At 40.5% G+C, this 23,557-nt stretch overlaps 1 protein-coding gene across 1 annotated transcript in view; it reads right to left on the minus strand.

The window, feature by feature from the left end:
- Positions 1-15,936, minus strand: part of GPC3 (glypican 3) — a 1,537,945-nt gene extending 1,522,009 nt beyond the window's left edge. The window contains exon 1 of the mRNA XM_078685953.1: positions 15,241-15,936. Coding sequence (XP_078542079.1) covers positions 15,241-15,924 — 684 coding nt within the window. The 5' untranslated portion in view covers positions 15,925-15,936. The remainder of the gene's footprint in view (positions 1-15,240) is intronic.
- Positions 15,937-23,557: the final 7,621 nt, after the last annotated feature.

Genomic DNA, 23,557 nt, shown 5'->3' on the forward strand with positions numbered 1-23,557 from the left:
AAGGAGCCAAACAGTACCGACATTTTGAAGAGCAACATGTTGGATACATATTATCCAAATCGAAGCAGTCACCTCGAGAATGTTTGTCTGTATGAGGTTCTGCAAAATTACATATTCAAGAGGAACATCAAAGAAGATACTGAGAAAGGAGTGTATGCTGTAATAGGAAGTGAGGGATGTCTGGTCAAGCAAAGAAAATGCCACTTGATAAACCATCGAAAATTGAGTGGCGAATCTCCTGAAAAAAAGGAGTTTTTCTATTTAGCACTTTTGCAACTTTTTAAGCCTTGGCGTGCAGAAGAGGAACTGCTTGGAGATTTCCTTTGTTACGAAGACTCATTCAATGCTGCCAAGGAGACCATAGAATGTCCTGCTTTTCCCAAATATGTAGAAATGTTGAATGTGGAAATTGAGCAGGAAGCAACGATTGCAGCCGAGATTGCCAGAGACAGTTCTCAGGACAGTCAGAGTTCTGCTTCATTGAGTCAGGATCCACTAGGAAGACCTCTTATCGAAAATGAAGCTGCCACTGCTATGAATGAAGTGGAAAGAGCCATGGCACATGCTCAGGAGGATGCGGTTAACTTAGAAGAGTTGGAAAGACAACTCAACGTTGAGCAGAGGAAAATATATGACGAACTTACCATGCAAATTGATCATGGATTAAGTCATGACAAGAAAGAGTGCTCATGTACGTCGTTGAAGCCTGTCCGACTGTACGTGAGTGGAGAAGCGGGAACTGGAAAAAGTTTCCTTATTAAAGCAATTTCATGTTATTTGCAGGAAAGGACAGAGTCATCGCTGTCTTGTGTTGTCACCGCTCCAACTGGACTGGCAGCACATAACATTAAAGGGATTACTTTACATCGTTTACTGATGCTGCCAGTGGAGCATGACAACAAATTAGAATATCACAAGCTATCTGGAGATGCTTGTTTTGAAGTTTCAAGAGTCTTGAGGAAAATGAAACTTCTTATCATTGACGAAGTAAGCATGGTTTCCAATGTCATGCTTGCCTTTGTGCATTTGAGAATGCAAGAAGTTCTCAAAACAGAGTATGATGTGTTATTTGGTGGCAAACACATCATTGTTTTCGGAGATCTTCTGCAGCTGACACCAGTGAAAGGGCAACCTGTGTTCAAAATGCTCACGCATGAAGATACCAGGAAGTGCTTAGGGAGTATTGGCAACGTCAATATATGGTTAAACTTCAATTATGCTGAACTGCATGAAAATATGCGTCAGGCAAAGGATGAAGTTTACAAGACTATTCTACAAGATGTTAGAATTGGAAAAGTGACCGAGCATGGGAAAGAAGCTTTACATGCACGATTACTGACAAATTTATATCCAGACGAAGATGTTGTGCCTGAGAATATTTTTCAGAAAGTTACTGAGAAAAAATCTGGAATATGTTTGATGCCAACTCTTGCAGAATGTGCCAAATTCAACAACAAAATGTTGCATTTAGAAAAGCAAGAGATTGTGAAATTGGAAGCTATTGACAGAGTAGAGCATATGGGATCAACAATTATTTTGTCTGAGAATCTGAAAACAAAATTGGATTCATTAGAGAAGAGTATATCTAAAACTGCGGGTTTTGAAAAGACTCTGAATGTGTGCTTGAACTGCCGTATAATTTTAAGAAGGAATTTACATGTTGAAAGAGGTCTGGTAAATGGATCAATGGGTAATGTTGTTGATTTTGTGAAATACAGAAATAGAGATGGAATTGAATTTTTAAAAATTAAATTTGATGGCATTGAGGAAGTACAGCTAATTGCTCGTTGTTCTGCTAGATTTTTGCTTGTAAAAGACTTATATGTTCGTCGTAAGCAGTTTCCTGTTTGCTTGGCATATGCGGTGACAATTCATAAATCGCAAGGTTTAAGTGTAGACTGTGCATTGGTGAATATTGGCAGTTCTGTGTTCAAGGAGGGTATGGCATATGTGGCATTGTCACGAGTTAGGACTTTATCGGGATTGTACTTGATTGAGTGTGATGTCACAAACATTTGTGCGGATCTAGATTGTGTTAAGGAATACAATAGGTTGAGAAGAGAGTATGCGCCACATTTGCCTCAGTATCCTTTGTTTGAGAAACGTGTGGTAGGCCGGAAACGAAGAAATGTGACCAATACTGGGGAGGTTGTAGCAAAAAGACGAAAAGTCGATGAACCTGAAATTACAAGCTGAAACAAAAAGGATTCTGTTGAAGATGTTGTTGGTTTTCAATTTGAAAACAGTTCTGGTGTCAACTGCTATGCTAATGTAGTAGTTAATGTTTTGTTTTCTCTAGAAAATGTAAAAGAAGAGATTGTGGTCAATTCTGATCAAAGATTTTGCAGTTTGTTAAATTCTGTGTTAGAGAAATGTAGCACTGATAGAACAAACATAGAAAGTGTGTCTGAAATTCGAAATCTGTTAGACAGATGTTCAGGCCAAACACAATTCTCTCAAAATAGTCAGCAAGATTGTCAGGAGTTTTTAATGTACATGCTTGATGTATTGCATGATGAAGGTGTAGATGTAGATCACCTGTTTGGGCTTTCTTATCAATGGCAGCATGACTGCGAGAACTGTAGGGTATCAAGTACTACTAGTGTAGACTCAGAAAGATTTATATATTTAACTTTGCCAGACAGTAAATCAGTCTCTTTTAATAAGCTAGTAAAAGCAGCTGATCACAACATGGAGTGTAGCCAATGTAAATCTGAAATGATGTCCACATTATTTATACGAACATATGGCCAGTATGTCATTTTAATGTTCCAACGATGTAGGCCTGATGGAACAAAATTGACAACTTTAATTAAAAATGTTGTGGCTTCACAGTTGTCAATATCAGGAAGGACTTTTGTAACTGTAGCAATTATATATCATGATGGTCCTTCAATAACATCAGGACATTATACAGCTTATTTAAAGTGTAGAAATGGCTGGTCATTCTGCAATGATTCTGTTTTAATTTTCAAAAAAAAATTGCCGTTTGACCTTAAAAACTCTTACCTGGTGTTTTTAAAACCAAAATTTTAGGGAAAGAATCTCGGGATGTGCTCTGAGGAATTTCAAGAAGTTCTCATGGCTCCTACACGATTTGGCCTTGAGGATAAGTGTAGTACAGAGACATAACTTCTTACCATAACACTGGACTTTATGGAGAAATACGTGCACTTTGAATGAGTTCAGAAAAACTGTTTCTTTTTATAAGCTAATTGAAGCAGCCAATCAAAACATGGAGTAGAGGGAATGTAAGTCTGCAATGCTGTCTACTGTTTTACATTGCTTTGTGATTAAAAGTGATGTAGAGGATTAAATAATTGTACTAGTCATAAAGGTAGTGTAAGTCTGCTTCATAGTAAGCAGTATCAGTGTGATAGGAAATGTAGAACATGATTGAGGAAGAAGGGGAAGATATTACTAGTCCAGGATTGTGTAAATGATCTTCAACATTTTAATTCTGAAAGTTGTGGAAATGCGAAAAGACGGGATTGGCTAACAAGAAATCCAAGAGTTATACATGGCTCTGACAAGATTTGGCCTTGTGGAATCTTGTGGTAGAGAGCAAGAAGTCATTTATTGTATGTAACATGTTTTTGAAAACGATGGAGGTTTTCTTTCAGAAAGTGGCGGGTTGAAAGTAATAACAGCACAACAGAGTGTAAGCTGTTCATAGGACATCCTTGGCCGTCATGGAAAGTAAGTTAACTTTAAGGAGTTCTGAATTCTGATTTGTAATGTTGTATGGGTTTTTTAAACACAATCATTTTGATTGTGTTTTTTTTTCCCCGCTGTTATATGATGAATACCTTCAAGTCACTGTTTTAGTGAAATTTGATACATTCTGAGAACAGCAAAAATAAACCATTTAACATGTATAATTAATTCTGTTCTGTTTGCATTTATGATGTACATGTAGAACTGTGTAGGAGGCATGGAGAAGGTGAGGCTTCTGTAAGTGTCAAAGTTGTTGCATACAGTCCTCATATTCTACGTAGTCTTTTATATTTCATTACTTTCACTGTTTCTGACTGATCTAAAATTTTTTTTTTAAAAAGAACAGTAAGTATAAGGGAAGGAAACAGACAGTTATGTTAAAAGAAACACAGCTATAGGGAATAAACTAGGGATACTGTTACCCGCAATCCTCTGCTGATGATGTCACTGAGCATGTCATGAATGATGTAATATGTGACATCATCAGCAGTGGATTACGGGTAATAGTATCTCTAGTTTACTCCCTTATAGCTGTCTTTCTTTTAACATAAGTGTCTGTTTCCTTCCCTTATACTTACTGTTCTTTTTTTAAAAAAAAATGTTTGGGTTCGCTTCCGGTTCGCGTACCGGGGAGCGAACTGGGAAGCGAACTAAGAGAAATAGAGGTTGGCACAGTTGCAAATATTGTACCAATTTTTTAATAACGGGGAGGTAGTTCTGAAAAGAACTTTTTTTTAAATTGTTTTTGTTGTTTTATATTTTTTTTATTATTTTTCTGAACATTTTTTTACTTTTTTTGAATTTTTCTGAACAGTTTTATAATTTTTTTGTTTTTTTTCAGAGGGGGCAACGAAAACGATTCATTGTAAAGGGCTCAACAGGAGCAAGAAAACAAAAAAAAAGAATTTATTGTTTGGGGAGTTTCGGACAAACATGAGCATGATTGTCAATAGCTCTGTTGATCAGAGTGATGCTACTTTCTGCGTAGCAAATGAATCCACTGCAATGTAGGCAGACTTGTTTTACTTCACGAAATCTCGTTTGTATATTTGGCACCATCTCCCTGCCCTCTGGTCCCGTTACTTCCGGTACAACAGATCTTCTGGCCATAATAGGGAGATTATCTAGGTCGTCCTGTTCCTCTTCTTCGTCTTCTTGCTGAATTATAACTTTAGCAGGTGGTCCACTCTTCCTTGGATGTGGTGGAGGTGGTGGGGAAGCACCAGCTGAAGCTAGTAAAGAAGCCATTGCTCACTGGTAACAAAGGGTCTTTCTCTCACAATGATGAAAGTCAGAGTGAGGAAAGAAGGAGGGATTTTCACCATTTGGGAAAAAAAATAGTTCTCAACCAATGAAAAGTGTTCATTTTAGATCATATGACCTAGTCTTACATCATTAGGAAACCGAAAGTGAAATGAACCAATGAAAAGTGTTATTACCAAGTCACATGACCTGCTGTGTGTATGTTACGCGCTTTGCAGGGCCTCCCGGTTTGCTTCCAGAAACCTGTGCTTTGCGACTCGGTAAGCGTACGAGTTCGCTAACGTAGCACGTCATATGACGTATCACGCGACAACGCGAAACGTCATGCGGACGGGAGGCGTCACGATGTTGTTTTCTAACGCGGCAGTTGTGGTAAAGAAACGTTTACCGGCTCGTGGTCTATTTCTCGGCATCAAGGTCAGCTAACGGGAAGCTTCCCGATTCGCGAAGCGGGAACGAAGAAATTTTTTTTTTAAAAAAAAGTTATTAATAAACATATAAAATATATTTTTGGATTTAAAGAAGAATACATTTTACAGCTACAGATATTAGCTGTTAAAAAACCAATGAAATTCACTGAAAAAACCATAGGTTATAGACCATATATAGTTAGGAATTTGCATTTACAAAACCTTGAAAATTCACTGAAAAAACCATAGGTTAGAGACCATATATAGTTAGCTGGACATTTTATTGACATAAAACCAATGAAATTCCATATATAGTTATGGATATATGATGTCATCATTGATGTCATTTGAGATGTCATCAGTGATGTCATCAGTGATGTCATTTGAGATGTCATCAGTGATGTCATCAGTGATGTCACTGACCATGTCATTAATGATGTAATATGTGACATCATCAGCAGCAGTGGATTGCGGGTGCACGATATATAGTTAGTGCAACTAACTATATATGGAATTTCATTGGTTTTATGTCAATAAAATGTCCAGCTAACTATATATGGTCTCTAACCTATGGTTTTTTCAGTGAATTTTCAAGGTTTTGTAAATGCAAATTCCTAACTATATATGGTCTATAACCTATGGTTTTTTCAGTGAATATATATATATATATATATAGATATATATACACACACACCAACACACACACATATATGGGAATGCCAGGCTCCAACACACTACATGGTGTAGATTTGGACAGACATTAAAGCATGCTATGTGGTCATTGAACTCCGCCACTACCCCCACAACACATGCAGCCTCCCAAATATTTCGTAACACTAGGAAATGTTTTTACATATTACTAGCAGTGGACAAAGTAGGTTGTCCATATGGGTATGTCCCCTGCAAGATGTAGGGTCCCATTCCCTACCCTGTGTGTCTGAACTGCGTGTACCTGAGATCCTGGTTTTTGATGTTTGGGAATGCCATACACTAAGTCCATGTGCTCACATAGACCCAGCCCTGATTTTCAATGAAGATAGCTTCTGTACTTTTTCCTGAACTGGGAAGAGCACACCAAGAGTACCCTTATAGTGACAGAGGATTGCAATCCCTGTCAAAGGTTTCATATGTGGAGCATGGTGGTGGCAGCATACCATGATCGGTGAATTATAGTCACAGGCCTTTTTACCTGTGAGACATGAATGCGCACTGGCAGGCCAATTTATCTAAACTTCTGCTGCTCATGATGATTTAGGATTCCTGAACACTGACATCCCATGCATTGTATGTGTACGTGTGTGCTGGGATTGGTAGTATGTCATGCAGGAGTGATAAAAGGCTTTGTGTTCCATTTTGGAAGCCCACAGCCTGGACCAGACTACAAGATGGAGGCGAGGTTGCTTGCTCCGGAGAGCATGTCTTTTGATGGTATCTCCTGGATGTAGGCTCTAGAGGGGTATACCAGATGCCATAGTAGGGAAAGAGGAGATAGGCTTTCTCTAGAAGTGTGAGATCCCTTCCTGATATATTGGGCTGTAAATGACTCTGGCTGCAACTTCTGTCAGGTTGATGGCAAGGGAATCAAGGTGACGCTTGCAGTTAGGAAAAGGAGTTCTTTGAGGTGGCACAGATTCTAGTTTCTCTTTCTGATCTGTTTGAGGAGTTGTCATAAATAGCTGGATGCAGCCTGCTCACCCCTCTTTGTACTTTTGTGGTGGGCACTACAACTGCAGTCTGTCCAACTGGACAGAGCATAAATGCAGACAAAGGCCAGATTAGGAAGGTAGTCTGACCAGGACACATTTAAGATGAAATGACCATAACCAGTTCCGATGAAGCAGACCTGGAATGCACATGCTCCATCTGTAAAATTGGTATAATAATGGGAGTCCAAGACCCATTACTTTTCATTCTGGTAGAAAATGGAGAGAGGACTCTATTATTTGAAGGTATATTGGAAATGTCTCAGAAGAAGAAGGAGGAGGTGAAGCTTTGTAGATCTTAGGGAAGGTTTCTAATTGAATTCAAACCAACGACGATCCGGACCCTCCTTGCAAACACTCTTGTGTGGGGAGATTGAGGGTTTTACAGAGTCAAAGTGGAATGTAACAAGGACTGTGGGATGGGAACTAAGTTGACTCCTCCTGTACATGCACTAGCACTCCAAGTTCACACATCTTCTACTCCCCGAATGACAATACAATTGCCTCTTTGTTCTCTGCTTCTCCCACATTTAAAACTTTTCATTGACTGCTCATAACCAAGTGGGTGACTTTTAAAGTTTTTGCCTGGTCCAACATGTCTAAGGTCCTCACTCTGCGCAAAGGAACTTTCACTATTATTTTACAGCTTGCATATTGCCTCTGGTGCTCATGTGGTCATTGTTCCCAAGTTCTGCCACATAAGATTCGGTGCCAGGTCCTTTTTGTTTAAATTATTTAAGTGTTGCACAATAATACTGAATATTTGCTAGCTTTTATAACTTAGCATCAGGATTCCTTTTCATGTTGCAGTACCCTTTGTATGCTGCAATAGCACAACGTAACAAAATACCTGACAATTAGTACTTCCAATTTCATCAGCCTTCTGTTCTTCCCTCCAAATGTCCCCTCCTTCTCTTCCATCGCCAGCTTTTATCACCATTTATGCCCATGCATGTGGTGTAGGGTGTGCATGGTGTGAGGTATAAAAGTGGAACTCACTGAGTCGGAAGACCAAATGCATGCAATGCATTGAACTGGTAGGTACTCTGTTCAAGGTCACTTCCCCTAAAGCTACCCACTGCTGACACTTTCATCGCCTGTGGATCGCAACACATGCACAGCTCTTACATACACATGCACATCCATGATTTATTCGAAATTTGGTTGAACAACATAAGCTAGTCTAATCTCCTGCTTATTATATCATTAACAATCTATTCAAAATTTACAGATCAATGGCAAAACTAAGAGTGTTTTCCCAGACACATGTGGACACCAATCAGAAAGGCATTTTGGAGTATGTAAAGTAGCACACATGAAGTGCCATTTCATCGACTCTTCCGTGCCTTTGTAAATTGGCCCCAAAATATCTTAAATGGGAATAAAATAGCAATATTCAGGAAATAATAATTTACAGTTAGTATAACTAGAAAGGATTGTACCCTCTTTCCTCTTTTACTATTAGGGACTTGGACGTTTTGGAGAAAATTCACAAATGAATATGAGAAGACATAAAAGAATACCTCTGCAAAATTCCACCTGGTATTTATAAATGCCTTAGTGAATTTGACCCCATTGTTTTCCATTAAGGGTCAACAAAGAGTGGAGTGCGGCTTGCTCTTGTTAGCTATTGTTTCTATACCAGAAGCAATGACGTGGTTTTAAGTTAAGATGTATTTGTTTTGTTCTAAAAGCAACGAGGGTGCTCGAAAGGATTTATAATCTGTCCTAAATTCCAAAACAAATCAGACAATAAGAAGAAGTGATTTTCACTTAAAGGCACTCTGGATAACAACATCCTAATAGGAGACACTGAAAAACGGCTTTGCGAAACCCAAACCAACCATCTAATCGACTTTACAAAACATTAGGGTTGGAAATTAATTCCGGTTAGTGGAACATCATGTATGACTGTAATGAACTACTTATCTCTTAGTCCAATTATAATAGAAAACATCTGGAATGCAGATAAGCTCTCCGTATCCAAATAGGATTAAACAATGCATTATGTCACTATGAAATACTGTAGCCCTTCAAAGCATCAGATACCTCATAAAAGAGACATGATTATGTCATGTTAGCATGTCAGTGCAAATGCTTCTTTATTTAAAAGGATATTTTGCCCTGTTCCTACTTTCTAAAGTAAAGTGTATTCTTGGTTTGCACAATACAAAATCTGCTCTACTTATGCGCACGCCATTAGATAAGCAATTATGAATAATAAAATATGACTAAGACAGTTTTACAGTAAAAAGTCAGGTAAACCCATTAACCACGTTATCTCTATTCATCAGCCAGAAAAGTGAGGTGCATTTAGAACTGGTAATGATGTTGCAAAACTCAATATGTATACATTATTATCTCAATGCGTGTTTCATAGAAAGCTACAAACCATCCCAGATCTAGAAAAGACCAACTAGCCACCTGTGACTTTGCTTGTGGGTGGGTGGCCAGGTCTAAAGTACATTAATACAGTCTGTCACGAGGATCCTAAAGAACATTGAAATAAGGAATTGATTTGATTTCAGTGAAGGCGGTGACGTTGATAAAAGGGTCTATTTATTTTTTCATGATTTATGTTATGCAATTTACTATAACGGGAAACTGACCCAAAGGTGTTGGAGTGATTTACATGAGAACCAGTGACATAACACAAGGTCAGATTCGTTTTTACAGGCATGGGGAGATTTAATGATTTGCCCAGAATCACAGGATATTGAGCCAATACAGAACCTCGAACCTGGTTCCCCCAGTTCCAAAGTCGACTGCTCTGGCAATAACGTCCCATCCTCTCCATTAGCTTAACAATTCTTTCTTGGTGTGCAGCTGGAGGCATCACACAAAGGCAAACCCTCACATTAGTTTCAAAATCAGGCCAGGGGTAATTAGTGTGTAGCCTATTCGAGCTAACTTGAAAAGTTGCCTATGCAGAGCGAAATGAGATGTGTAGTTCGCATTGTGTTCCTTGGCCACATGCTTCAGTAATTGGATCTGCCAATGAATGTCTCCTGATATGAGTCTTAAGGTCACGTGTTGGCTCGGTGACTACTGGGAAAAACACTGGGGCTCCATGGAGGCCTCTTAGCAGTGTGTGCTCGAAATGGTGGCCAGATTAGAAGAACTCCAAGCTGCTTATTCTGTCAAATCCAACAAGGTAAACATGTTGCATTCCAAAAGCGGGGACCAAAATAATTAGTTATCAACTGCAATATCATGATATATACATTCATTGGTCATTGTAACACCCCTTGCAAAATCAATGTCACTGCAACTTCCTTTGAAGAAACACATGAACTGGGTTTGTAACATTAACAAGTAACTTATAATGCACAATGCAATCAGTGGAGGCATGTACCATTGTTTACAGGGCGATGGGGTGTGTGGTTGTCAATGACAAAGTAATTTTCCATTCTCACTAGCAAGTTATTTACACTGCTATTCCCACAAAGCAATATAGAGATAGACAACTATGTACTTCACCTGCTGAGCTGAACACCAAAATTAATATCATACATTCCATTCCAGCTCCACTCATCAGCATCTTCTTCACATTCTCTGAAGTGTGATAAGCATGAAGTGTGAGAGTATTACACCAGCATAACACACTGGCTATTAACTCAAATACCATCTCTTCAACCAAGTTTATCTTTTTACGGTTACCAAACCTATAAGCTTCTTGTTGTGACTTGGCAGGCTGGTCGGTTATTGATCAGCTGCAATCCAGTGGAAGGCCACAGAAGCAAATGTACCAATTTTGTGCTGGAATAAAAAATCAACAGAGTGTTGGCTGGCAGGTGTGCATTTTATGATCAGTGACAGTTTACATTTTTGGACAAGATCCTTTGGCAACATGCCTGAGTCTCAATAGCTTCTTGGAGTTTAAGTACCAGATGAGTGCCGGATACTCTTGTCACAAGGTTGGCAAGGACTGCACCACTCATTGGTTGTGGACCAAATTTCAGAGTGGGGGTGCTGACATTAATGTTATATCACTGAATTCATAGGGATTGTGAAAAATCCAATCATCACACACAAAATATGTATAGCAAATGTGGCATGCCCATTCAGCAGGAGAGTGGTAAGGGTGTGGTGTGTAACTGGTGGTGCATTTTGGAGTACTGGTGTGATAGCGCTCTCTCATTCACATACAGCACATTTTCCATTAAAATGGTCACTACACTTGCATAGGCATGCAGTATTACTGGTAGAACTATATAGTGCAAAAACAACAATGTAGAGAAATCGGGTATCAGCGAATACTTATCATTATGCATCACTAAGTCTTTATTTATTTTGATCCCATTAAAATCTTTGTTTCAATCACACTTCAGAATTACAAAAATATGTGCTTCTTTGTCCTTTCCTAATATAATTTAAAATATGTATATAGTTCATTTACATTTATTTTAATGTTGTCTTTTAGATAAAATCTAACATCTTACATCATTTGCTAACACTTTGTGTACCCCAGGAAGATTGTCACCTAGGTCATTTTTATTTTTTATTTTTTTTTAAGAACCTTTATTTGTTTCAGCATAGAAATACAACCATAGGCCTACAACCAATCCGACCGGCCGCTACGCAAATCAGGAGAAAGGGCAATAGAACATACAAGATACAGCGGTCAGGGGGTCGAAGGCTGATTAACATCCAGGATATGTCATACATTTAAATCACAACGCAATAATAAGGAGCGGAGACGGTTCATTTTGCAATAACAAAAAATAAAATAGAATCAATGCCGCACAGTCATACACACCCCCAGCACAGCTAATTAATAACAAAAAAGTACGCCAGCGATATACATAGATTGAGAATGACGGGGAAGGGGCATCAGGGTAAGGAGAGACGCAATAGGCACTAAGCAATCATGGCGAACTAGTCCACCCCTCAAGGCAAAACACTATGGGAGACATGAAAGATGACGACATCGAAAAAGAAAAGGGCAAAGGGCCATAGAGACAAAAAAGGGAGAACAAAACAACACACCCATCCCCCAACCCCCAACCCTGCAACCCTGCAGAAGGCTACGGCCTACCCCCCCCCCAGCAGCATGCCTGTCGCCCTAAATAAGAGACCCGAAATACAGAGAAGAAAAAGTGAAAAAGATAGAGAAAAAATGCGGGAGGAGGGCCCTCAATCTAGTGTCCCGGCCCCACCTACCTCCGCATGCAAAAAACGTCGAAACAGCAGCAGTTGAAAGATACAAATAACAGCAGTCATGTATAACGCAATCAAGTACAGCTCCGCGAAGCGCCCCTTAAATCACCATAAACCATCCATGAGTCTCTCCATGTCCCAAACAAAGTCACCCCTGGCCTCTCCTGTCGATAGTACCAACGTTGAACCAGTCCTCAGACAGGATACAAAGTAATACAAAAGGTCCGATTGCAACGGGAGGACCTGGCAGGGCCGTCGTTTCATAGGATACAAGCCACCGGAGTCTCGCCAATGATGTATGGCGGGAGACGGACATCGCCAGCAGTCTCAAGTCAGGATACAGTCCCGCCATCCTTGAAAAGGGAATCACACGAAGCGGGAAGCACTGAAACCACGCCGGGGCCGTCCAAACCATGGACCGACGCTGTTCCCCCACTCGCGGTTTAGAGATAGGTCCCAAGGAGACAATCACATATGTAACCGGTGTATCCACAGCCAGCACATGAACCAAAGCCATCCTCGTCTCCACGAGAGCAGATTCATCCGGGGAACACGTCAATGTATCAAAGGCAGACACAGCAGCGCCTCCAGGAGAGCGATCCGTGCCATCACAAAATGGCGGAACAACAATGGCGGCCATCCTTTTCCCCAAGTCTCGGGCCTCCCGGATCAGGGTAGTCTGCAGAGTTGTTAATGCAGCCAGGACATCTCTGGGAGTGGGTGTTTTCTCATGTTGCCAAACCCCGGGATTCTCTCGTGCACTGGCTTCCCTGCCCGGGTGAGGGGCACGCAGGAGGGCATCATCCGCCATCTCAGCCGTTCCGGTTTCACTTCCCTCCACCTCCCCGCGGGATCGGGCCCAACACCCGGACACTGCAGGATTCACAGCGGGATCCCAATAGCCGGGGCAGGCGACATAAAGGAGAGGCACCGAAAGGCTAAACCCGCCCCCGTAGCTCCTCGGGAGCCACCCACGGCCTCCCGGGGTGGGCCATGGACCTGACCGGGTATCTCCCCGAAGGGGAGCTGGGCATCCCAAGTTTCCCTCCGGCCCAGCTATAGCACACCTCCCGCCGGGCAACCCACTATGGGGAGTGGGTTGATCTCATCTCTTTCGGCTCGCGGATCTCAGGTTCTCTACGACCGGCTTCCCAGCGGAACAGAGGCCGTTGGCGGTCCGTTTCCAGCCGGACACTCTCCTCACTCGAGATCCCGGTCTCAACACCTCGAAGGCCGCTAAACAGTCGGGGACAGTTCTTCGGGTCTACTGCACGGAGGAGCCTCAGAAGCAGACGGTAAGTGAATGCTTCCCTTCACCTACTCAAATTAGCAGACGCTGCTCAGGATAAGCACCAGGATATACGTGCGGGGCGGGAGGGTGCACGGAGCCGAGCGTTTATGCAACCATCCCGATCGCCATCTTGGCTCCTCCCCCCACCTAGGTCATTTTTATGAAATCCTCTCGCTTTGCAGTTAGAAAAATGAAGGCAAACACCAGTTTCCAAATAAGTAGCACTTTTTCATAAGACATAGCCTGACGTTTGACCTTTATATTTGAATGCACACCAAATGTGCCAAGATAGAAACACAATTTCAAGGGATCTTTATTGCTCATTCACCATCTGAAATTCAACATGGTTATTTTTAGGGGCGCCCTGGCACCTCCCCATACATATACTTCCAGTGCTTATGCTACCAGCCATCCTTACACTTTTTAAGGCATTATCACTAAGGATGACCAGTGGAACATCCAGTTATCTAGGAAATAGTGGATAATTATTATTATTAATTATCTTACTAATAGGTTTGCACATGTTCATTGCACTCTTTGTTTGTTTATTACTGCATTTTTAACCGAAGGTGTGCATATTTAAAAGATTAAAAACTATATATAAATTAAACAGGCCTTGGGGTCTGAGATCAATTATTTAAATAGTATTTTTTCATTTAGGGAGCATGTAATAGTGAGATTATGATTGAGTGTAGAAAGCATGAACGCAAGATCCAGACGTTAAGATTCTGCTTAAACAAAGTCCCTTTTAGGTGCAGATGCATATTATAGTGACAAACTAGAGTAACCGTTCAAAACACATAATCATTAAAACTCAGATATATCCTGGTAAATACGCTGCTATGTGCGCTATGTTAGCTCTACACCAGTAGCAATGACACAGGGATTAGTGACAGGCAGCACCTGTAACCTACAATCAGCGTGTTTAAAATTCTGAAGGTTGATTTATAAAGAATTTTTATGTTTGTTTTCTGTGTGTATTGATGTTTTACTGATGGATTAGATATAACCTAATTCATGACCTTGCTTTTTAATACAGGCTTACTCATGGAAATATCTTTGTGAAACAGAGACCTTAATAAAATTGCCTTGTTCCTGGAAGTTTATGAGTAAGTCATGCCTAAATATGGGGTAATACACAACTACTTACAAAAATGATTTATGAACCAGGGTTGAAAATTCAGGAGTAATTCACACAAGATAAGCTTAAAACACAATAACTCACAGAAAACGCTGTGAAGATTAATTTGTAGTACCGACACTGCCAAGAATATTGATTTCTTCTGGCACCTCTAAACCCTTAGTACCAATAAACAGCCATAATCACAAATTACATTGTTCTCTCCTACAAGCTTTGAACAAGGTCGGAAAGACTAGATTGACCTATAACTTAACCTAGTGGTGAACCACTGCATACATTTGTTTTATATTATCAATAATGTTTGAGATACATTTAAAAAACATATTCACATTCTTAATTGCAAAACAAATAGTACCTACACAAAGAACCAGGAATTCATATGTATACCATTGTAAACATCTTAGAGTTAACTAAAGCATGAAGCTACAACACAATTATTTGAACATCCCATTTGAAAACTGATAGACCTTGCAGGGCCCAAGAAAGACAGACTAGCAGGATTGGCACATCTTAGAACAGTTTAGTACATGCATAAAATGTATGTAAAGTACTCACTGATACTGACAGCTTTGCTCCATTCTTCTGCACATACATGACAGAGTCACGGACCAGGGAGAAGAGGTTGAGCAGCACATGCTCCATGTCATAGATCCCATACATGCCTTTGGTCAGCCCTTCCAGAGACCGGATGTACTCCCGCCAGTATTGGTCAATGTCGGCAGCACCTGCCAGGCACCCTTGCACCACTGTGTTGCAATACCCCACACACGGCTTGGCCATTAGGAGACCCTGGCAGTGCGAGCAATACCACATCCTCAGAAGAGCCCGCCCGCAATCTTTGCTAAAGCGCAGGTGATTGGTCGTATTGATGACTTCGATGCCAAGGTTCAGTGCTTGGAGAAAGACTCGAGTTGCCCTCAGGGATTTCGATACCTGGGTCATGATGATTTTGGGAAAGTTTCCAAACACATTCATGTCGCGTCTTGCGGCACGGAGGCATTCAGTGGATTCCACGGAGAGTTCACCAAACCTAGGGTTGATCAAGTGAGCATAGATGACCGGAAACAAACTGTCAAAGAACTCGTTTATCATGTCGTTTACATTGACGTCGGAGCCCAGTATGTAAAGAGACACATCCGTGAACAGCGAGCCGATGTACTTGACTATTCTGGGCGCGAGGCTCCTGTAGTGATTCTTGAACATAGTACTTGTGTAGTTTCTCGCTTGACGTATCACCATTTCAAATATTTCTGCAAAAGAAACAAATGTATAAAATAGTTCAAGGTGTTGGTACATACTTACTTCGAATCTGGACATTGTTATGAGTAATTCTGACTCAGTCAAAATCTTGCTATATTCATGAATTCCCACTAATCTGCCAAATATACCTGTTTATTTAGTTCACTTTTTATAGACGACACAACTAACATAACCATTCAAAGTTCCAACAGGCACGTGGGTTCCAACCCTGCCTGTCTGCCTGGGTGCACAGTATCTTATGTCAGCTTCAACCAATGAGACACTGCTTTGTCTATTTCTAAACCTTAAGATAGGCCAAAACAAAAACATCGACTTACTTTCAGACCAACATAATGTAGGGATGTTAAATGTAAAGGACCGATTCACAAAGCGTTTTCTACCTCTAGATGTGTCTTACTCATGTGTTATATATGAAATACACCTGAAAATCCGGGCTTGATCCATCAAGCGCTTTCAGGAAGTAGCTGTAACTTATTCTTATGTGTGACTTCCTCGTGAATTTCCAAGAGTCAGGTATGCTTTAAGCCTCTTTTTTCTCAATTAGAAAGCACCCCTGATTGTTGCAAATGTATGAGTACATCCTCCTAAGTCTGTCGAAAGACAGTAACAAAACTGATTTCAAGTATAGAGATATCCATTTTTTCCAAGCAAATGGTGCACCAGGAAGCGTTAGCACGCTGCACACTGGAGTGTGCTGAACAGAAAGCAAAAACATTACTGAACAATTAATTTCCAAAACAATTTCAATTTATGCATGCAATTATGAATGTTAGTGTAGGGTGAAGGTACACAAGGAAGTGGAGTGCTATACAGCGTCGAAGGGAAAAAAACAGTCAATGAGTGATTGGAGGGAAAATTTGTTTTGACAGTACATGTGGAATATTTCTCTATCAGAAGGTGGTGTTATTTAAAGAAGTATGTCAACTCTTTCCAAAATAGTGACACGGTTAGCATCAGGATGTTGTTACAGATCCTGGTTGTACAAATAGATATTGTTGTGATGTGGGATACTAGTAGAGGGGCTGAAACCCTACACAGACAGCAACTACAATCTATGTCAGGCTGAAACACAAGCAAACCGCAAATTACTCTGTGCTAATCCCTCTGGTAGTTTGGCATAAAGCAGTCAGGATTAATTTAGAGGTAATATGTAAAGTATATGTGCAGCACTTAAATTGGTAATAAAGTGAAAATAAAATGGAAGAAAATTCCCACACCAATAGAGTAAAATATTATAAATTATTTGAGTAAATCTGTTTTGGTGTACGCGCACTACTGATGTTTTCTTTATTTCAGTCAAAATTTTATATTGTTCTGTGTGCTCCCGGGGCGGCGGCTTCACTCTAGACGTCTTGAAAATATGCTGAATTGCACTCTTTTTATCCGGATGTGTCCCCCTAGGGCACTACTTGAGCCCTACTTCTTTAGGCTCTTCTATTTGTATTCAAAAGTACAACACTCTGTTTGAAGCTTCCAAAACATGTATTTTTATTCCTCATACATTTGTATTTCATAGTTCCATGGTTTGGATCATTTTAATCATGCAGACTATCATTTCCAATGCATTTCGGGTGGTCAAGCACCCTTCATCAGGGATTAGTCCTAGGATCAACGAGGATTACATGAGTGGCACCATTTATAATTTTCTACTTGTTAATACAAGCTATTAACAAAGACTTATATGCTATACTCATTTTCATTTTACCACTAAATTTGTGATTTTCATGTTATGGTGTTGAGTACAATATGATTTATTGAAATTCAATGACATTTGTGCTGAACTGTTTCAAACTATGCATATTTCAAGAAGATACATTTGTTCTAGATGTTACCGTATATTTGATAATAAAAATTGTGCGTATTTACAATGTGCTCGTGACTGTGGGTTTCAAAAACTATACGTCATTTGTGATCGGATGAATACGAGACAGAAGTTATGAAACACCTCATGGATGAAACAACATATATTGAACTGAACACAAACCCCTTACAGAAAATGTTCATAATACGTTGAAAGAAATCATCCAACAGGCCTTTGATAAAGGAATAATCAATGAAAGAAGCAAAAAAATTCTCATCAAGGAACACCCCAAAAGTCCAACCATATATATGGTTCCTAAAATACATAAGGATCCTATTCATCAACCGTACAGACTGTTGTGAATGTATCTAGGACCCTATTTAAATATTCCCGATTCATGCCCTTATGTGGTTATAAAACAACATATCCTTATAAAGGCATAAGAATCATATCCATATTTAGTCATAGACAATGCAGTCCAAATATGGCAAGCCTACTCCCATAGACTCCTAGAAAGCACAGCGCGTTCTTTAAACAAACCAAGCCTCCAGCAGCCCGGGAAATCCCCCTGCTTTTGTTTTGATTTGTGCAAGAACTCCTGGAGTCCAGAAAGAACTGTAAGTTCTTAGTGACGTCTTATGTCCAACTTTACGTCAAACTCGACACCTTCCAGGTATAAATATACCAACGATGCCTTAAGCAAACACACGGTGGTTTGGAGCAGAGCGGCTATCTACTTGCCTGAAGCCCAGCTGATGCGAGAGCCGAAGGAAGCCGACCCTCCCATTTGACGCACTGAGAGAGACGCTGTCTTTTCTCCTGCCGAGAAATCCAGCTCCAGTGTTTCCAGTCACCCAGGCGGGTTTCTGGGAAATCGAGTCCTGAGAACGAGATACAAGACCTCCTTCATTCTATAACCAAGGTACGGAGCTGACTAAATCCTTAAGAGAATTCTTGATTCAGATTCTTGGCAAAAACTAACTTAACTTAAACTGCAGCTCATTTACTCCTTCCCACGTACTAGGCTTAGGTTAGGTACACCGGGGTAGGCGTATCTTAGAAGCACCAGTTGAGTACGTTTAGTCAATGATTTTATGTATGTATATATTTTATCCGTTTTAAGTATCATATGGCTCAGAAACCATATAAATGCTTTTACAGTATTATTTCATAATACTCCTTTTACTGTACGCACTTTACTTTATGACAAGTATTGCAATATGGCAATTCACTTCTCTTGCACGAGAAAGAGGACTGCTCAATAAATAACAACTTTTATTGAAAACGCCCGTCTCTCTATTTTTCCGCACTCTGGTGAAACTAAGCATGCACGATTGACTGAGTGAAATAGCTGTCTATTGTTTTCACACGACTCCGGAGATATACTCCTTATTCTGGAGGGAGCAAAGTTGTCATGTTAATGCGGTTGTCAGAAGCTAATCCCTTCTTGTCTATTCAGGGAAGTTAACTCATTCCTGTTTACTCGAGAAAGTTTCTAGTGACCTCTGAGCTAGCTGGCATTCATAATTAAGTCTAACATATTCAGTAGAGACCTAGTCGACCTCAGTCCTACGTCTAAACTATCGTTTATGTTATTCCAATGCGCAGAGCCTATTGGGAATATAGGAACTACACTACAAGACCAGTAGTATCAACTAGGGGAAGCCTGCATGAACCGATCGGTCAATTCATTGACCGATATTTGCAACCTTTGGTGTTTATGATGCAAACCTTCGTGAAGGACACCACTGATTTTTTAAATAAATTACAAAGCGTCCAAACTGACCCAGACGAGACCATCATCATGAGTACCATAGACGTAAAATCATTATACACCTCAATACCCCATGAACTTGGGATGGAAGCGGTAGAACAAGCACTGCTACATTCAGACATTGATTTTGACATGCAAGTTTTCTTAATGGAACTATTACAATTTACATTGTTTCAAAGTTATTTTGTTTGGAAAAACCAATAGTACCTACAAACCACGGGAACATCAATGGGCAATTGCGCCGCACCGGCGTATGCTAATCAGTTATGAATAAATTCGAACAAGACCATATTCTACCAAAAACTCCCTGGATTGAACACAGCAAAATATTCTTGAGATATATCGACGATATATTTGTCGTATGGAATGCCGCAAAATCCACCTTAACTGAAGCATTGAATCAACTGAATAACATAAACGATCGGATACAATTCACATATGATATACAGGAGAAAGATCAAATCAAACTTTATTTCGATTGAATTTACAATCATAAAAGTTCATTGTAGTAAAATTTTCCAACAATTAAAAGAGAAAAGAGAGAAAAAAAAAACTTATTAATTGCTATATACAAAGGTATAAAATTAGTATTTCCTAACATCGTCTATACATTTGGAACCTATGTGATCCCTGTGAGAGTTTATACACACAGTCAACAAAGATATTTTACGATGCAGAGACAGCAGATAGAGAGCGAATTTTCAAACAGGCCTTTAAGAAGCAGGCTATAGATTTGGCAACATATGGAGTGTCTAAAAACTGTAATGCCAAAAGGGCAGGTCTGCATCTTCTCAGCCCAAACTGACGTAGTAATGGAACCAGCCAGCGTTTACGCGGGGTCTCATACAAGCTGCAAAATAATGTTAAGTGCAAAGTGGACTGGACGGAACAATCGTCACAGGGACATCTGGATAGTTCGCGAGACCAGTCTAGAGGCACAGGGAACGACACAAGACGATAAAAGTTATCAAAGCGAAATCTGGCTAGAACATATCTATCATAATTTGATAGATAAAAAGATAGATATGGTTGCATACCAAAAGAGGATTGTACCATCATTAAATGAGTATTAGTGTGCTTACCAATTTCAGAAGACATACGTAAAGCTCTTAAATGGGTGACACATAGGTTCTTCAGAGACTTTCTTGGGATAGACATTAATGAGACAGGGTTTGTGAAAAACGCTGGGCAATTCAAATCATTCAGGAAATTAAAAACATACAAAAGCCAAGGGATCCTTTTCCAGTGAGCCAGAGTCAGGCAATCAGTAATTAACAACCGAGCAAGGAGACATTGCTCCTTAGTCCAAATACGGTGCCAGAGGAGGATCGGCTGGTATCTGATGGTATCAGTGATATAGTCCCAGCCGAGCTCAACATGGCTACCGTAGTTGGGGGCACTGCGAGGGAGAGCTAGTACATATTTGAAGAAATCATTTTCAATAACTTGGAGCTCATTGACGGGGGCATAGCTCCATACCCCCGCTCCATAAGTGGCCACACTCAGGCATTTGGCTTGGTATATTTTCATAAGTACAGCAGGGGCAGGTTTACCCACTTTCCTAGAAAATGAAGACAGCGCCGTTGTAGTACGTTGAAATTGCAGTGTCTTACTAGAGGTGGCAGGTTTCCACGACAACCGGTCGTCGATAAGAATCCCTAGATATGGATATTTTCTGGCAGATTCTAACCTAGTGCTGTCGATGTAAAGAGGCTTACATTTAGAGGCTTTTTTGCCAGTTTGCATAACGTAGGTCTTGGTTTTGTTGACTTTTAGGCCTAACGAAAGCATATACTGACAGTACTTATCCAGTTGGTGCTGGAGTTGGATTGGTGTTCTCGCTAGGATGACTGAATCGTCGGCGTACAGTAACGCGGGGATTGGGCGGGTATTTATGCATGGAAGATCTTTACTGTCCACCAGCATCGCTTGCTCCAGTCCATTTGTGTAGATATTAAATAGGAATGGAGCAAGGACGCACCCCTGCCTGACGCCCTTTGTGATGTTAAAGGTATCCGATAGCTCACCGTTGATGCCATACCTCACGCGAGCGTTGGCATCCGAATAAAGCTCACATAGGATTTTCAGTAGTGGAGGATCAATACCGAGGTTGTGCAGGGTCTCCCATAATTTAGAGTGGATAACGCAGTCAAAGGCGGAGCTTAAGTCCACATAGACCAGATAAAGCTTACCGCCTTTCGCCCAAGCGTATTTGCCCATGAGTAGAGTAAGGTTGAGGGCCTGCTCGACAGTACCCAATCCCTCTTGGAACCCGAACTGTAAGTCTGTTATGATCTTCTTCTCCGTAGCCCAATCCTGGAGGCATTCCAGGATGAGTCTCCCGGCGACCTTACCCAACGAGTCCAAGAGGGAAATGGGCCTGTAACAGGCCGGGTTGTCGCGATCACCCTTTTTAAAAATAGGCAGAAGCACTGAGGAAGACCAAGAATCGATAAGACCAACCTGCTGTGCAGCTAACATCACTTGCGTGACAATAGGAGCCCATAAGTCTAGGTTGCTCACAAAGATGTCAAGAGGGACTCCGTCCGGGCCGGGAGCTTTCCCGGTCTTTGAGGAAGTCAGCGCGGTAGTCACCTCCACTAAATCGAAATTGATGTCGATAGGGTAGATATTATCCAGGGTAGATATTATCCTTGGTGATGTCTGAGTCCTCAGGACTTGTTGTGTCAGGTATTAAAAGGGAGTCCCCAAAGATCTCTGAATAATGAGCAACCCATTTTTCAGCGGGAACCGCCACATCCAAGTGTCGGATGGATGAGTCATTCGCTAAAAAGGGAGACTTAACTGTGCGCCAAAACAAGGTAGAATCCTTGTTCCCGGCACTCTCATGCAATTGCGCCCAGAGATTATTTTTTCATTCCTGTTTACGTGTTTTTTGGGCCAGCTTATATTTCTTTCTTAACGAAGCTATTAGTATCAGGTCTCTATCCTGGCTATGTAATGCACGTTTGAGTGCGCTGAGGGCTTTGAGACAGTGGGAGTCAAACCACCCCCGCGAATCCTTATCAAATTTCTTGTGCAGGAGAAACAAATAACTATTCTGGATGTTCAAATAACCATGGAAAACGACAACTTTTTTACAGACATATAAAGGAAATCCACTGATCGGAACAATAAACTGCATTATGCTAGTTTCACCAGGATTCTTTAAACCAACACTTGCCATATTCCCAGATGCTACGTGTTAAACGCATAGTTTCCAATCCACAAACCATGGTAACCCGAATACAAGAAATGAAAGACCGTTTGGAACGAAGGGGTTATCCTAAAAAAATATTATGGGATGCTGAACAGAGATGCCAACAAAGAAAAAGAGAGGACCTACTACAAAGAAAAACAAGTACCAAAAAAAGATCGCATTGTGATGGTATCTAAATTTTCGACAGCTAGCCAAAAATTGAAACGCATAGTCAAGCGCCATTTGCCCATGTTAACTATAGAACTGGATTTTCAAGACACATTTAAAGAGTTACTGACTTTCCCTTATACAAGGAATAGAAACTTGGGTGAAATGTTAAAACACAAATCAACTGAACCCAAACCAAACTATGAAGGAACTGTCCCCTGTCATAACTGCAACAATTGCAATAACATAACTGGCACATCAATAACACACCCAAGGAGAGGATATAACATCAAACTCAGAGTAACAGCGACATGCGACACAATGAACGCAGTTTATTTACGCAAATACCCATGTGGCATAGTATACATTGGAAAAACAGAAAGAAAACTAAAAATAAGGATCGATGAACACAAATCCAACATAAGAACAAAAATCCCAAATCGGTTGTGGCAAACCATTTCACTCAAAATAGACACAATGTATGTCAACTAAAATTCTTGATCCTAGAGGCGGTACCGAAGCAAGAAGGTCGAGATAATAGAAAATATCTTCTTCTACGTGAAAATCATTGGATAAAAAAATGGACAGTGTACACCCAATCGGGATGAATAAACGTATTGAATTTTCATGTTACTTGTAAAATCCAATGTTACTGCAACGCGTTTTGATT

This window comes from Lissotriton helveticus, chromosome 4_1, assembly GCF_964261635.1.
Source record: "Lissotriton helveticus chromosome 4_1, aLisHel1.1, whole genome shotgun sequence".
Classification (NCBI taxonomy): domain Eukaryota; kingdom Metazoa; phylum Chordata; class Amphibia; order Caudata; family Salamandridae; genus Lissotriton; species Lissotriton helveticus.